The 14073-nt window shown below is 36.4% G+C and overlaps 1 protein-coding gene across 1 annotated transcript in view; it reads left to right on the forward strand.

The window, feature by feature from the left end:
- The window catches only part of ttll12 (tubulin tyrosine ligase-like family, member 12), a 24561-nt gene that overhangs the window by 9106 nt on the left and 1382 nt on the right, over positions 1-14073 (forward strand). The window contains exons 5-12 of the mRNA XM_016557674.1: positions 590-723; positions 898-974; positions 2945-3061; positions 3145-3339; positions 8896-9007; positions 13063-13214; positions 13608-13689; positions 13769-13936. Of these exons, the coding sequence (XP_016413160.1) occupies positions 590-723; positions 898-974; positions 2945-3061; positions 3145-3339; positions 8896-9007; positions 13063-13214; positions 13608-13689; positions 13769-13936 (1037 nt within the window). The remainder of the gene's footprint in view (positions 1-589; positions 724-897; positions 975-2944; positions 3062-3144; positions 3340-8895; positions 9008-13062; positions 13215-13607; positions 13690-13768; positions 13937-14073) is intronic.

Genomic DNA, 14073 nt, shown 5'->3' on the forward strand with positions numbered 1-14073 from the left:
ACTTTTATATATATATATATATATATATATATATATATATATGAAGCCGTTTCACAATACTCCATATATGCTCCGTTGTATTTTTGGACAAAATGTCTTTTACCATATATGTGTCCTTGAAGGTGATCAATAGCTTGTCATGCATGTATTTCTAGCTCCTGAACAAGGTCTTCTCCATATATGGGTTTTTCAAGCTTTAAAATAGTTCACTCAGTTTACGACTCACTGCAATCCTTAACACACAGTTGCTTCACACGCAGTCTTCACTTCACTAATAATGGCGACTAATAATAGTAGAATAGTTTCTTCTTACAAATAGGCAAAATTCTATGTATTATATTAATTCAAGATTAATGAAAATATTCTACAATGTAAAATGTTACAGTAGGCTTTATCGGGTTAACAAGTATTATGTAATGCTCATCATGCATATGAAAATGTCAAAGTTGTCATTTATGTTTGAAGGTACATTGACTAATGATTCTTTAAGCATTATATATAGTAGTAATATTTGTTAATGAATGTCAGTATAAAGTGGTTTTATTCGAATTGATGTCTTGGATTTAATGAGAGTTTTAACATTTGTCAGATGAGGTGACGCGTGATTTTGCATATGGAGAGACCGACTCTTTGGTGAGGAGATGCCGTCTGTTAGCATGGCTGCCTGATGACCTTGAGGATGTGAGTGATGACGTCCAAGAACCGTCTGACCTTTACTATGAAGTGAGTGAATTGAATTATCATTAAAATATTGTTTGCTTTGGAAATGTTTGTCAGTGTGGAATCTTATTGGCTGTTGGCATGTATTAAACTGCCTGGGTGCTTTTTGTGGACGACATTTTGATTCAGTAAAATCATTAAGTGCCATTTTCACTCTACATCACTGCACTTTTCCAGACAATTCTGCAGGAGAACAAAGAGAAGCTTCCTATAGACATCCAGCTTTACTGTGTACCAGATGGAAAAGTGCTGAAGTAAGTCATTGTGTTAAATTTCAGTTATTGTTTTATTGTGTTCTTTGCAACTTTAAAGTTTGTTTTATTCTTAAAGTCAACCTGTGAAAAAAAAAAAGTGACGTGACATGTGGCCAAGTATGGTGACTCATACTCGGAATTAGTGCTCTGCATTTACCCATCCAAAGTGCACACACACAGCAGTGAACACACACACACCCGGAGCAGTGGGCAGCCATTTATGCTGCGGCGCCCGGGGAGCAGTTGGGGTTCGGTGCCTTGGTCACCTCAGTCGTGGTATTGAAGGTGGGAGAGAGCGCTGTACATTCACTCCCCCCACCTACAATCCCTGCCGGTACGAGACTCGAACCCACAACCTTTGGGTTATGAGTCCGACTCTCTAACCATTAGGCCACGACTTCCCCCTTTCTTGTTTCCACGTCAAAAGTCCAAGTGTCTAACCTTTTTTATTCACATCTTAATCATTAATTATTCATATTTCAAGTTGTGGTTTGTATAATATTGTTAGTTTGATTTCATTTCCATAAATTCAATATGTTTTCTGTATAAAAGGTTGAAAATGGTAAAAAACAACAACAAAAAACAATCTGTGTGTGTTGAGGACGAAATTGCCCCTAAAAGAGAGCTAAATCTGTCAAAACCTTCCTTTTTCTTTTTCCTTCCTTCCTTAAAAAATATTTTCATTCCTTCCTTCCTTTTTCTTTTTCCTTCCAAACTTCCAAAATGCTAAATCTTTTCTTTTAGGGTTAGTAAGAGTGTGTGTGTGTTTAGAGGTGTAATTGAGGGTCTGGAACATGTCTGTGCATGCAGTAATTTACAGCCCCTAATGAATATCTATAAATCTTGGGTCATAAAGTCAGCAGTTTGTGTTCTCCATCTAGATATAAACATTCCTCCTCCTCCAAAGCTGGCGAGGTTTAAAAAATCTTCAAAGCTGTCAAGTATTTAGATGAAACAGAGATTTAGCACTTATGGATAAGCAAATATCCTGTATGGCACAAAATTTAAAGCACAGAATTTAGATATATGCATGAAATTATCACTTTATCTTCAGTCAACCACAACATTCTCTTTACTGCTCAACACACACTCTTATGTGGTGTGTACCATTTACTCTGTGGTTGCTTTCTCTATCACACTCTGGTTCATGCAACTTATGGTTTAACTCAAGGATACTTGCTGCTTATGTAATATTTGGAGCCTAGAATATCTGGGGTAGAGCCAGCTGTCCTGCACATTTTAGAGGCTATAGAGCAGATGTAAAATGCTTATGCTCATGCATATTCTTGTCAAAGTGTATAGATATCAGCTAGAATAGTACATGGATTTAAATGGTTACACACATTATTTAGAGAACATGTAAACACTCTGATGAATAGAAAGTTCAACAGAACAACATTTATTTGAAATGGAAATCATTGTAATGTTATGTTGAAAAAAAATGAACAGTCAATTTTGACTATGTATTGTGGTATGCTATGTTTGTATGTATGTGCTATTACTCTACTATTATAGTCATGTATTCAACTGTGTGTGCTCAAATATGATGAGCTGCTATTAAGAGAAACATGTGGTGATCTTGTGCTGACGTGATGAACCGAGACCTCTTTGTGTTACGCTGTCATGAGGAGATATAGACTGGGGTCAAATGGTAATAAGCAATAGTGGCCTGAATGATATGTATTGTTTATGGAAACCTATATAAAAAGAGTATTGCAAAGACAGACTGGTCAAATTCTCTGCGGAGTCTCTCGGCTTCATTATCTCTGATAATAAAGTCTGTCTTCTGGTATCAAAACCTCAAGCCTTTGAGAGTGATTTCTCACAGAAGCCACCACATTACTTTTCAAATCATTCCAACTTCTATTTCTTCCATGGTGGGTGATTGAAACAGGTGGAAAGTGCATTAAGCATTTCTTAATCAGTGTGTGTATTCACTTGGTTGCCATTTTCTTGTGTAAACAAATCAGGGTCTACACTGAGATGAAGCAGGTTTTAGACCATCTGAAGCATCCACGTTTCCAGTTCACCGAAAACGAGGAAGAAGCTGACATAATCTGGGCCTTCTCCCATATCCGAGATTATCGGTGAGCATGTTTATGCTTATGTACACTTCAGTTCTATTATTCTTGTTTTACTTAAGTGATTTTGTTCATTCATTTACTGTTAGAAAACTGAGTGAGGAACGGCCTCATGTCCTACTCAACCAGTTCCCATGTGAGACGGTGCTGACCACTAAAGACTGCCTGGCATCTGTGGCACGGAGAGCCAGGGGAGGTCAGGGGGCTCCGTGGCTCCCTAAAACCTTTAATTTACAGACTGAGCTCCCTCAGTTCATCAGACATTACCTACAGAGACAGGAGAGGTGAGCATCTGTGTGATCATAGTGCTGAAAAAAAAATTTAGCGGACTGTGGTTAAAAATTTTCACTATGTTATCTGACTAAAGGTGCTTGGTTAAAACATACTTTACTGGAGAAACTTCTGGGAATCATGGAATCACAGTAAACAAAAATCGCACACACATTTATAATTAAAAATGACATGATTGCACAGACTAGGCAGACTTCTTAATCATAAGATAGATCTAGTTATAGCATACATTTGTTTTGCTTCCTTCTGTGGATGATGTTGGATGTACTTTTGACCTTCCTAAACATGCAAAGTACATTTCAAATTTTCAGATTTCAACATAAGCATGACATATAAAATAGGAATGAACTCTATCCACAGCGTACAGCTTATTTCTGCTAAGATCTCAGTGGTATGCGAGTTTCCAGTGTAATATTCTGCCATTGTAAACTGTGGTAGTTGCATTCTCTTCCTGCCCTATTTCTAATAACTACTAATTATATTATAATATAGTATATTATATACAATATGAACTATAGTAAATGTAACATTTTAGTATATTATATTTAAATAGAACTTTTTAGAAAGGAGTTCCAGAAGCTTTAGGGTGAAGGTGGGATTAATTTTCTTTTGAGTTTTCTCACAATTTCTGTTTTTATTACATTTTTTTTAAAGAAGACATTTCACACTCCATCAAGGAATTTCCATCACTGGATGCAAAGCAAATGAACATTGTACACAAAATACACAAATCAGTCTGAATTATACGGCATTCTGCATAAAAGATGGCTGTAAAGCGAAGTCTGAAATATTAAGCTTTAGTATTATGCCTAATATTATTTGTAGTGTATGATTAAGGTGACAGTACCTCCTCTTTTTCCCAGACGTGTCCTGGCTTGGATTTTTATATTGCCTAAAATGTCTTGCTTTAGCTTTGTTTGCTACAATTTGGCTTTGTTTTCCTATTGTTTTCATACTTTCTGAAGGTAATGACGGAAAAGTAGTTTTACCAAAAGCAGGCAGCCATTATTTGTCACATAATCCAGAAATGTTCAGCATTTTTGCCCTGGTGCTCTCAGTTGCCCCTCGCTCAGAAATACATAGCCATGATAAGAAATGAGCAAAGACACACATTCTGTGTTCAAGCATCTTCAGAGGTTTATTGCTCAGCGAGGTATTTATTAGTATATGCTAAATGGATACATTATCATAGAAAAGTCATGAGCTAGAAGGTTGTAAGGGGATTTACAGTTAAGACCCAAGGACCAGATAGGATGAATGAAGACCAGGAGTCAGAGATGCAGTCAATTGAAGAAAATTTACTGAAGAAAATAGTTTGCAGTTTCATCCGCAGAAGTCAGCTTCAACACTCCTCGGAGTTCGTAGGCTGCTCTGCATACACACTCAATACAGCAGTAATTATACTCTAACAGAGGTCAGTAACTACTTCATTACTTAAGGTAAAAAGGATTCTTTTTGTTTAAATGATAGAAAATCATAGGGTGATGGAAGATATATGCGGATTCCATCCTGGCTGCCGTTACTAATCTCCCTAGAGACCGGTCCTGCACAGACAGATACAAACACGCATACATAGAGAAAACACTTATCTAATTCAAGGTTGAGCAGCTAGGCTCTTACTCTTATCGGGTACTATTCCCAAAACAGACAGATGGGTGCAGTTTCACAGAGAGAGAAGTTTAGGCAATATTAAACTTTTATTGTTTAATGTTTGAAAGAAAGAACAAGTAAAAGCCCAATTATGAGTTGGCCACGTATACTTGCGACACTTCAATTCCCCTGGGAACAAGGCTTGTTAAGAGGGTCCTGTGAAGTACAAATATGTGTTTACCATGGTAAGGATCTTCTGAAACAAGGAGAGGTCAAATTCTAGTAAGGCTTAGAGTACTAATGTGGATTAAAGTTATAACTAATAAGTCAAACATCATTCAATCAATTAAATCTAATTGGTTAAATACTGATTAATAACTTGATTAAATATGTATTGAAGATATATATTGAAAGCATATAAGTGGAAGCGGCCGTAGATCTTATAATCCACCCCTTCAAGGTAAAGAATGTTCAGGGATACAGAGTACCAAGGGATATGTTATGTCTCCAGACATGGATAAGGACCAGGGAGGGGAAGAAGTGGTATGCACAATACACACAGCCAGTACTTTGCTATTTAATTGAGAACTGAAAGCAGGTTTTTATTCTCACAGTACATAATCAATCAGTCATAGTGTGCAAGAAGATGGAATCTACAGAGAACGGTCAAAACAGTGCAAATATCCGTACATATAATGTATGAGGACTGTAAAGAGCACGTCAACGATAACTAAGCCAAAAACTGAACATTTTGGGCAATATATAAATCCTGGCTAGGACATTTCCGGGGAAAAGAGCACGTATGGTCATCCTAGTATAATGTTTGTCAATAGGGTTGTTGATTTAAGACATTAATTTTGTGTGATTAATTATGGGGGAAAAAACACATGAAAAATGTATGCATTTAACGCATCCGCCCCACCCAGACCTCTATGTCTCAATGTAATATCTTACATTGCATGCAGTTGCTGACAAACATGATGCAGGACGACTGACTATGTGATGAGTCCTATTAGAATGCAGTTATATGCCCCTAAAATTCAAGATATGATGGCAAAAATGCCCCTATGGGTTTTTATATTTGTATCATATGATATAGTTTAGCAATATCACATAAGCAAGAGTGCTGTTTTTCCCAAATATTTGCACGATTGCAAATGTGATTTTGATTTTATACAACAGTTCAATAAACAAGTTTTTTTTTGTTACATTTTACACACAATATTGTCTGTTTTGCTCAATTTGCCAATGGAAATAGTTTAAAACAAAGCCACAGCAGAACTTGTGCCTTTCCAAGTGTTGTATTTATATTCCCCCTAAATAACTTAAGTACTCCAACGCACATCTCCACAATCCAAAGATTTGTTCTCACCTTCAGATTGAGAGCGCTGCCCGTTGGTTAGAAATTCGAGGGGGGGTCTGTGCCAAACTCAGTCAGGTCCGGATGCTCTTGAGGCTCGATGGAATTAATGTTCAGGTTCAGATAATGGGTCCAATTATGAGTTGGCCACGTATACTTGCGACACTTCAATTCCCCTGGGAACAAGGCTTGTTAAGAGGGTCCTGTGAAGTACAAATATGTGTTTACCATGGTAAGGATCTTCTGAAACAAGGAGAGGTCAAATTCTAGTAAGGCTTAGAGTACTAATGTGGATTAAAGTTATAACTAATAAGTCAAACATCATTCAATCAATTAAATCTAATTGGTTAAATACTGATTAATAACTTGATTAAATATGTATTGAAGATATATATTGAAAGCATATAAGTGGAAGCGGCCGTAGATCTTATAATCCACCCCTTCAAGGTAAAGAATGTTCAGGGATACAGAGTACCAAGGGATATGTTATGTCTCCAGACATGGATAAGGACCAGGGAGGGGAAGAAGTGGTATGCACAATACACACAGCCAGTACTTTGCTATTTAATTGAGAACTGAAAGCAGGTTTTTATTCTCACAGTACATAATCAATCAGTCATAGTGTGCAAGAAGATGGAATCTACAGAGAACGGTCAAAACAGTGCAAATATCCGTACATATAATGTATGAGGACTGTAAAGAGCACGTCAACGATAACTAAGCCAAAAACTGAACATTTTGGGCAATATATAAATCCTGGCTAGGACATTTCCGGGGAAAAGAGCACGTATGGTCATCCTAGTATAATGTTTGTCAATAGGGCTGTTGATTTAAGACATTAATTTTGTGTGATTAATTATGGGGGAAAAAACACATGAAAAATTTATGCATTTAACGCATCCGCCCCACCCAGACCTCTATGTCTCAATGTAATATCTTACATTGCATGCAGTTGCTGACAAACATGATGCAGGATGACTGACTATGTGATGAGTCCTATTAGAATGCAGTTATATGCCCCTAAAATTCAAGATATGATGGCAAAAATGCCCCTATGGGTTTTTATATTTGTATCATATGATATAGTTTAGCAATATCACATAAGCAAGAGTGCTGTTTTTCCCAAATATTTGCACGATTGCAAATGTGATTTTGATTTTATACAACAGTTCAATAAACAAGTTTTTTTTTGTTACATTTTACACACAATATTGTCTGTTTTGCTCAATTTGCCAATGGAAATAGTTTAAAACAAAGCCACAGCAGAACTTGTGCCTTTCCAAGTGTTGTATTTATATTCCCCCTAAATAACTTAAGTACTCCAACGCACATCTCCACAATCCAAAGATTTGTTCTCACCTTCAGATTGAGAGCGCTGCCCGTTGGTTAGAAATTCGAGGGGGGGTCTGTGCCAAACTCAGTCAGGTCCGGATGCTCTTGAGGCTCGATGGAATTAATGTTCAGGTTCAGATAATGGGTTATGAAGAATAAATCTACTCGGAGACTTGTTTAGATAAGATTACCGCATCACCACATAAAATGGCTTCACTTTAATAAACAAATTCAGAATAAAAAATCAACATAAACGAGAAGTCTTCACCACGAGGTTCGGTCCAGGTCTCTTACAAGCTTCACAATTTATAGTCTGCATGGGTTACAAAGAAATTTCCTTATTTGTACATACAAGTCAAGCTCAACACCCCACTTCCTTTCCAACGTTCTGCCTCAAGTTTTTGTTGCTAAGTAGAAGATGTATACATTTTTGGTTACGTCTGTGATGCAAAAGTCAGATCCACGTCAGACGGGAGGGTTTGAGAAAATTATAAATTTATTCAAAAGTTTTTAGAAATCCAAATAAGCAATAAGGAAAATCATAACTTGAAGTTGAAACATTACATTTTAATAATCATATTCAGTCCAATCGAATTACAAATAAAAGGAGTAAGATAAATTTTATCAAACCAATAAAGGTCTAAGAAGTCTGAAAAGAGTAAACCTTAAACAAAGTCTAGGGGCACCCAAAAAGAAGAAGTAGAAGTCAGAGAGAGAATGATAGAGAGCGCTGAGGAGGGGTGCTGTTTATACACTTGTATACCTTAATAAGATCAGATAAGCAAAGGGGTAAGTTCCTCTTTTGTGCTTATCTGAACACGCCATGTTCCAAGGGCCAGCCATGACCTCACAGATCGTGACTTTAAATATACAAAGCATGCAGAGAATAGGTAGACTTTAATGTTTGAATGCATTCAACCACATGAGCTTCTACATTACGAGCGCAATCCGGTCAAATGCATTTTCAACATTTTCAACTGCCTCTGAAAGAGGTCGAAAGTGGACAACAATGCTATGGCCACATTGTTGCTTTAAAAACATTGTGTTATAAATTGTTGAATCAGATTTTTATTTCTAAGGCTACTGTTTTGTAATGTCTGTTCAATGCTTTTCCATTTAATACAATGACTTTAAATCATCTTGGGGGTTAATTTATTAGCCCAAATTGAATAGTGATTAATGGTGCTATTAATTAATCGGCACATCATGTAATTAATTCGATAAAATGTAATTGCTTGACAGCCTTATTTGTCAATGATAATTTCAGAGGACTGGAAAACCACTGGATTTGCAAACCTTGGAATCTGGCCCGCGGTCTGGACACACACATCATGAACAACCTCAACTACATAATCAGACAGCGAGAGAGCACCCCAAAGGTATACATGCACACACAAGACTGCCACTTCTCCTACTTTCTGTACTGAGTCTGTGCCCACAGAATTACGTGGAAAGTACGGCTTAGAGTTGTCACAAACGTTCGGTCCACAGACCTGGACTTAGATCCATAACCTAGCAACTTTCAAAACTGTTTTATGAAGTCTGCTGAAAATGTGGTGGTTTCTGCCACTTCTGAGAGAAATCATTCTCAAAGTATTGAGGTTTTGATACCAGAAGACTTTATTATCAGAGGCAATGAAGCAGAGAATCTGTCGAGTCTGTGTCTGCACACACTTTATATAGTTTTTCCTCAAGGTGTGTTTAATACATTTCATACACAGTCCTTCTACCCCCTTACAATGAACACATTTTATTCTCCTGCAGTCCTCCATACAAACAGGAAACATATGATCATAATAGTAGAATAACTTGATTACTCTCCTGCAGGCCTCCTTACATACACTGTAAAAAAAATTCCGTAAAATTTACGAAACACGATCATAATTGTAGAATGCAAACATGACTATATTCACATTGATTATACTTGATTAATTCATATTTTGATTAATAAAAATCTTCTACGGTTTCTTCATCAGAACAGATTTGGAAAAGTTTAGCATTTCATCACATGGGTGCCGTCAGAATGAGAGTTCAAACAGCTGATAAAAACATCACAGTAATCCACATGACTACAGTGCAGTCTGTCAATTAACATCTTGTGGAGTGAAAAGTAAAAATCAAATCCATCATTAAGAAATTTTTCACTTAAAATTGTTACTTCCTCTATCCATAATATTGCTTTCTCCAGTGGAAAAAAGCATCTAGTCTGAATCAGGAGAGAAATATGCACAAATCAAAACAGTCCAAAACAGTTCTAAACAAATATGTTGGTGGATTTTGATGCTATTTTTTAAACACTAAAGGAAGGGTTATTATGGATTATGGTATTTTGGCCAGAAGCAAAGATTTAAAGTTAAAATGCTTTAATTATGGATTTGTTTCTTATAAGCACAAGACATTAATTGTTGGAATGGAGTTGTGTGGATTACTTGTGGATTATTGTGATGTTTTTATCAGCTGTTTGGACTAATTCTGACGGCAGCCATTCACTGCAGAGGATTAATTTGTGAACAAGTGATGTAATGCTAAATTTCTCCAAATCTGTTTTGATGAAGAAACAAACTCATCTACATCTTGGATAGCCTGAGGGTGAGTAAATTTAAAGCAAATTTTCATTTCTGGGTGAACTATTCTTTTAAAAAACAGAACAATCCTTTGAACACACTGTACTTCATTCCTGTCAGAAATTAAATCTGCAGCTGCCCTGACTAAAGTCTATTGGCTTGGTCTCAGTCACATTCTTTGCAAAACAGTTAACAGTCCCTTCAGGCAGACTATATCCCCAAGGCACTGAAACAAAACATGGAGATAAAGCACCCCCCTCACACAGACTCGAGGAAGAAAGAAGTACTAACTACTGCACCTTTAATGTAAAATAATTAACACAACACATAACTACATAATTTTGTGCTATGCTATTCCTTTTATAAAATAAGTCATTCATTCCTTTGTCGACTACATTGTGTCCACCTTCTCGTGTTAATTTTTTTTCTCAGTAGTCTTTGTCGTAATTGTTTTTGCTTGTGGTTTTCTCACCTCATCTGTACTTTCTTGTGCTCTTTTAGTAACATTTATATCAAGATGGAAACCTTTATGAGCTTCACTCTTTTATCTATATTTTAAGCAAAGGAAGTCAAATACATAGTAACTTTTAAACCAAGCCAAGAACATCCAAGCATTTCTTCAAGTGAACAGCACTTCTTACAGCATGTTTAAAGTATTTCTTATATAATTTTAAAGCACTTCTTTTGTTTACATCAAAATGGAATTGCTCTTTACAAACCTTATTGTGCAGTGTTACCATGTTTTCCACTTAAAGTATCTTCTTAGATTTAGTATATGCATATTGGAATTTTTTTTGTCTAACATATATTAAACAATTGTAGAAAGTAGTTTGGTTATTATGAAAGCCAGGAGCATATTGAAGGCCTCAGGGCCTGTGACAGTGACTCTGATTTAAGGTGATTTCCAATTGAGAACAGTGAACGGTGTTGGGAATGTTGAAAGTAAAAGATTATTAAACCGCTGTCAGGTCATATGAAATATGGAACCCTTTGGTTCCTGGAAATGGTTAATAAAAGGTTATTTTTAAAAACAGACCAACTAGCGAAACTCTACTATTAGAAAAAAGGCTAAGAAGAGTGATATTTAATTGTGGAAAGCAGGACAGGTGAAAAATGATCATAGGTCACTAAAACTGTCACACATCTAAGTTCATCGCCATTGTGTCTGCACTTTGTTTGTTATAATGAGAGGATTTGTGAGCGAACAGAACTCTGCACTGAACAAAACTCTGGCGTTTTGAGCAGTGAGTGGATTCTGTCTAACTGAAACATCTCTGATTGGTCTTTGCATTCATAAAATCAACAAATATATCTGTGATTGGCTACAATGCTCAATGCTGCAAAACACTTTGTAAATAGAAACAAATGACCAGTGGAGATAATAATGATACACTGCAGTTTTTAAGGAGAAAATGCAACGGTGTTGCCTGATCTTTTTTTTTTTCTTTCAGCATATTAAAAAACACCAGACAGATAAGTAAACAATGCTAAAAACCTGATCTTTAATACTTTTATTCAGCAAGGATTTATCAAAATTACAGTAAAGACATTTATAATGTTACTATTAAGATTAAGATACTACTAAGATTTCTATTACAAATAAATGCTGTTCTTATGAACTTTCTATTTATCAAAGTCTATCTTGGAAAAAAAAGTCACAATTTCCACAGAATTATAAAGCAGCACAACTGTTTTTAACATTGATAATGTTAGATTATTTCTTCATTTCTCTGTGCCATCAGATACTTTTTACTCAGTCCCCTCACACGGCAGTGGAAATAGGAAGGAACACAAAATCTGTCCACAAACTTCTTCAGAGTATCAGCTTTTATATTGTCAAGGGGGGTGGTGTATTGCTTGACCAATAAGGATTATACATTACATCATTGACTTTATATGGTAAAGAACAGATGTGTCCTATAAGCAGATATCCTCGACTGGCTAATTGTTTTCTAGGCTGATTTCCAAGAGCAATACATGCATGTAGAAGTTACGTATAAAAACAGATGTGTTAGGACCACATTCCCGATCTCCAATCGTCTCCTGCTTTCCAGGGTTATTGAGTTCATACAGAGGGAGGGAGAGAGAGAAGTCAGGCTGAGATCAGATCATAATGTTTCTTGAGCACCAAATCAGCATATTAGAATGATTTCTGAAGGATCATGTGACGATGGAGACTGGAGTAATGATTCAGCTTTGAGTCTCTCAAAGCTGAATGAACATGAACAAATTGCATATTAAAATATATTTAAAAAGACAACAGTTTAAATTGTGATGATATTTCACATTATTACTGTGACTGGTGATGTATGTCTGAAGTGTGTTTTTGCTGTATATGTTGTGGAAAAAATCTTTTTCGACGATCTTACACGGTCAGAGACAGAGCCTTTTAAAATTATTATTCTTGCAAGAAGGTCAAACAGTACAGCAGTGAGTCCTGCCGAATGTGTGACCAAGACAAGTGAGCATGCTTCTCTGATTTGGCCCATTGTTTTCACAAGTAGTCTCCCTAATTTTGCCATATATAGTTAAAAAAGCTAGATAAACACTTGATATGTTTCATTTTTCATGTAGCATCCTCCCAGCTTTCTCATGTTATCCTGTTTTCCTCCGCAAGCAAGGACAAGCAGGTCATTGTGACATTTTCTCATAACAGACCTTTCAGGTTAGTATTCATATAACAATACATCAGAAGAAGAAACTTTGCAGTGGAATACACAGTAAACACGAATAAGCTTCTAAATATGAATACTATATGAGAATTTTCCTTCTACAATGCCTGTGCAAAATTGCAAAAGCAATAACATCAGATGACATTAGATATGTTCCTTCACACCCATCAGGACTTAACCTGTTTGTGTCTCTCTCAGGTGGTGAGTAAGTACTTGGAGGACCCTGTGCTGTTTCACAGAGAGGAGGTGGGCATGGTGAAGTTTGACATCCGCTACATGGTGCTGCTGCGCTCTGTGGAACCTCTGCGTCTTTATGCATATGATGTCTTCTGGCTGCGTTTTGCTAACAAGTAAACATTATCTACATCCTGTAGACATACCCGAAAACCCTTTATCCTGATCAAATAATATAAATGGCATGCAATAATATACTTGGTCACAGTTGAAATTATTTAAAAACAGTGGGAATCCAGGTCAGCTGAAGTTAGGGAGATAACAGCAATGAATATCCTGATGCTAAGCATGTTTTGTTATATAAATCAAGTTTATTGCTAACAAGAATTTAGCTTGTGTGAGAATGTGAAAGAATAAAGGTATTGGAATAAAATATATTTTTTAAATGAATTATTCTCCAACACTGAGACCTAACACTAATCATATTAGCAAACTTATGCTTTTACATCGAGCATATAACACCATGTCTGCATACCTAACTGTATTAAGATGCTTGTCCTTCGTTCCAGACCTTTCTCGCTGGATCACTTTGACGACTATCAGAAGCACTACACTGTGATGAACTACGCTGCTGATGTGCAGCTCAAACAGGTACAAAAACTCTGCTCAGACTGTATGCTTGGCTCTGTAGAGTTGATCTCAGATCACTGATGGTTTTGTTTCCGGTCAGATTCACTATGATGAATTTATCCCCATGTTTGAGAGCCAGTATCCGCAGTATCCATGGAAACAGGTTGAGGTATGGCTTTATGCACTTCATTTTCAGTCTGTCCATCTACACTACAGCATACAGTGGTTATGTTGTACAATTTTCCCCTTTTCCAAAACGTATTCAGCTGTGTATAGCATCAGTATTCCTGCACAGATTTCTAAAAGGCTTCTCACCTCAGATATCACATTTTTATTTTTCAGTTTATTTTCACAATAAAACTCAATGTATTTAGCCATTCAGGTTTTTTTGGGGGGGGGGGGGGG

This window comes from Sinocyclocheilus rhinocerous, unplaced genomic scaffold, assembly GCF_001515625.1.
Source record: "Sinocyclocheilus rhinocerous isolate Xijiao unplaced genomic scaffold, SAMN03320098_v1.1 scaffold551, whole genome shotgun sequence".
Lineage (NCBI taxonomy): Eukaryota > Metazoa > Chordata > Actinopteri > Cypriniformes > Cyprinidae > Sinocyclocheilus > Sinocyclocheilus rhinocerous.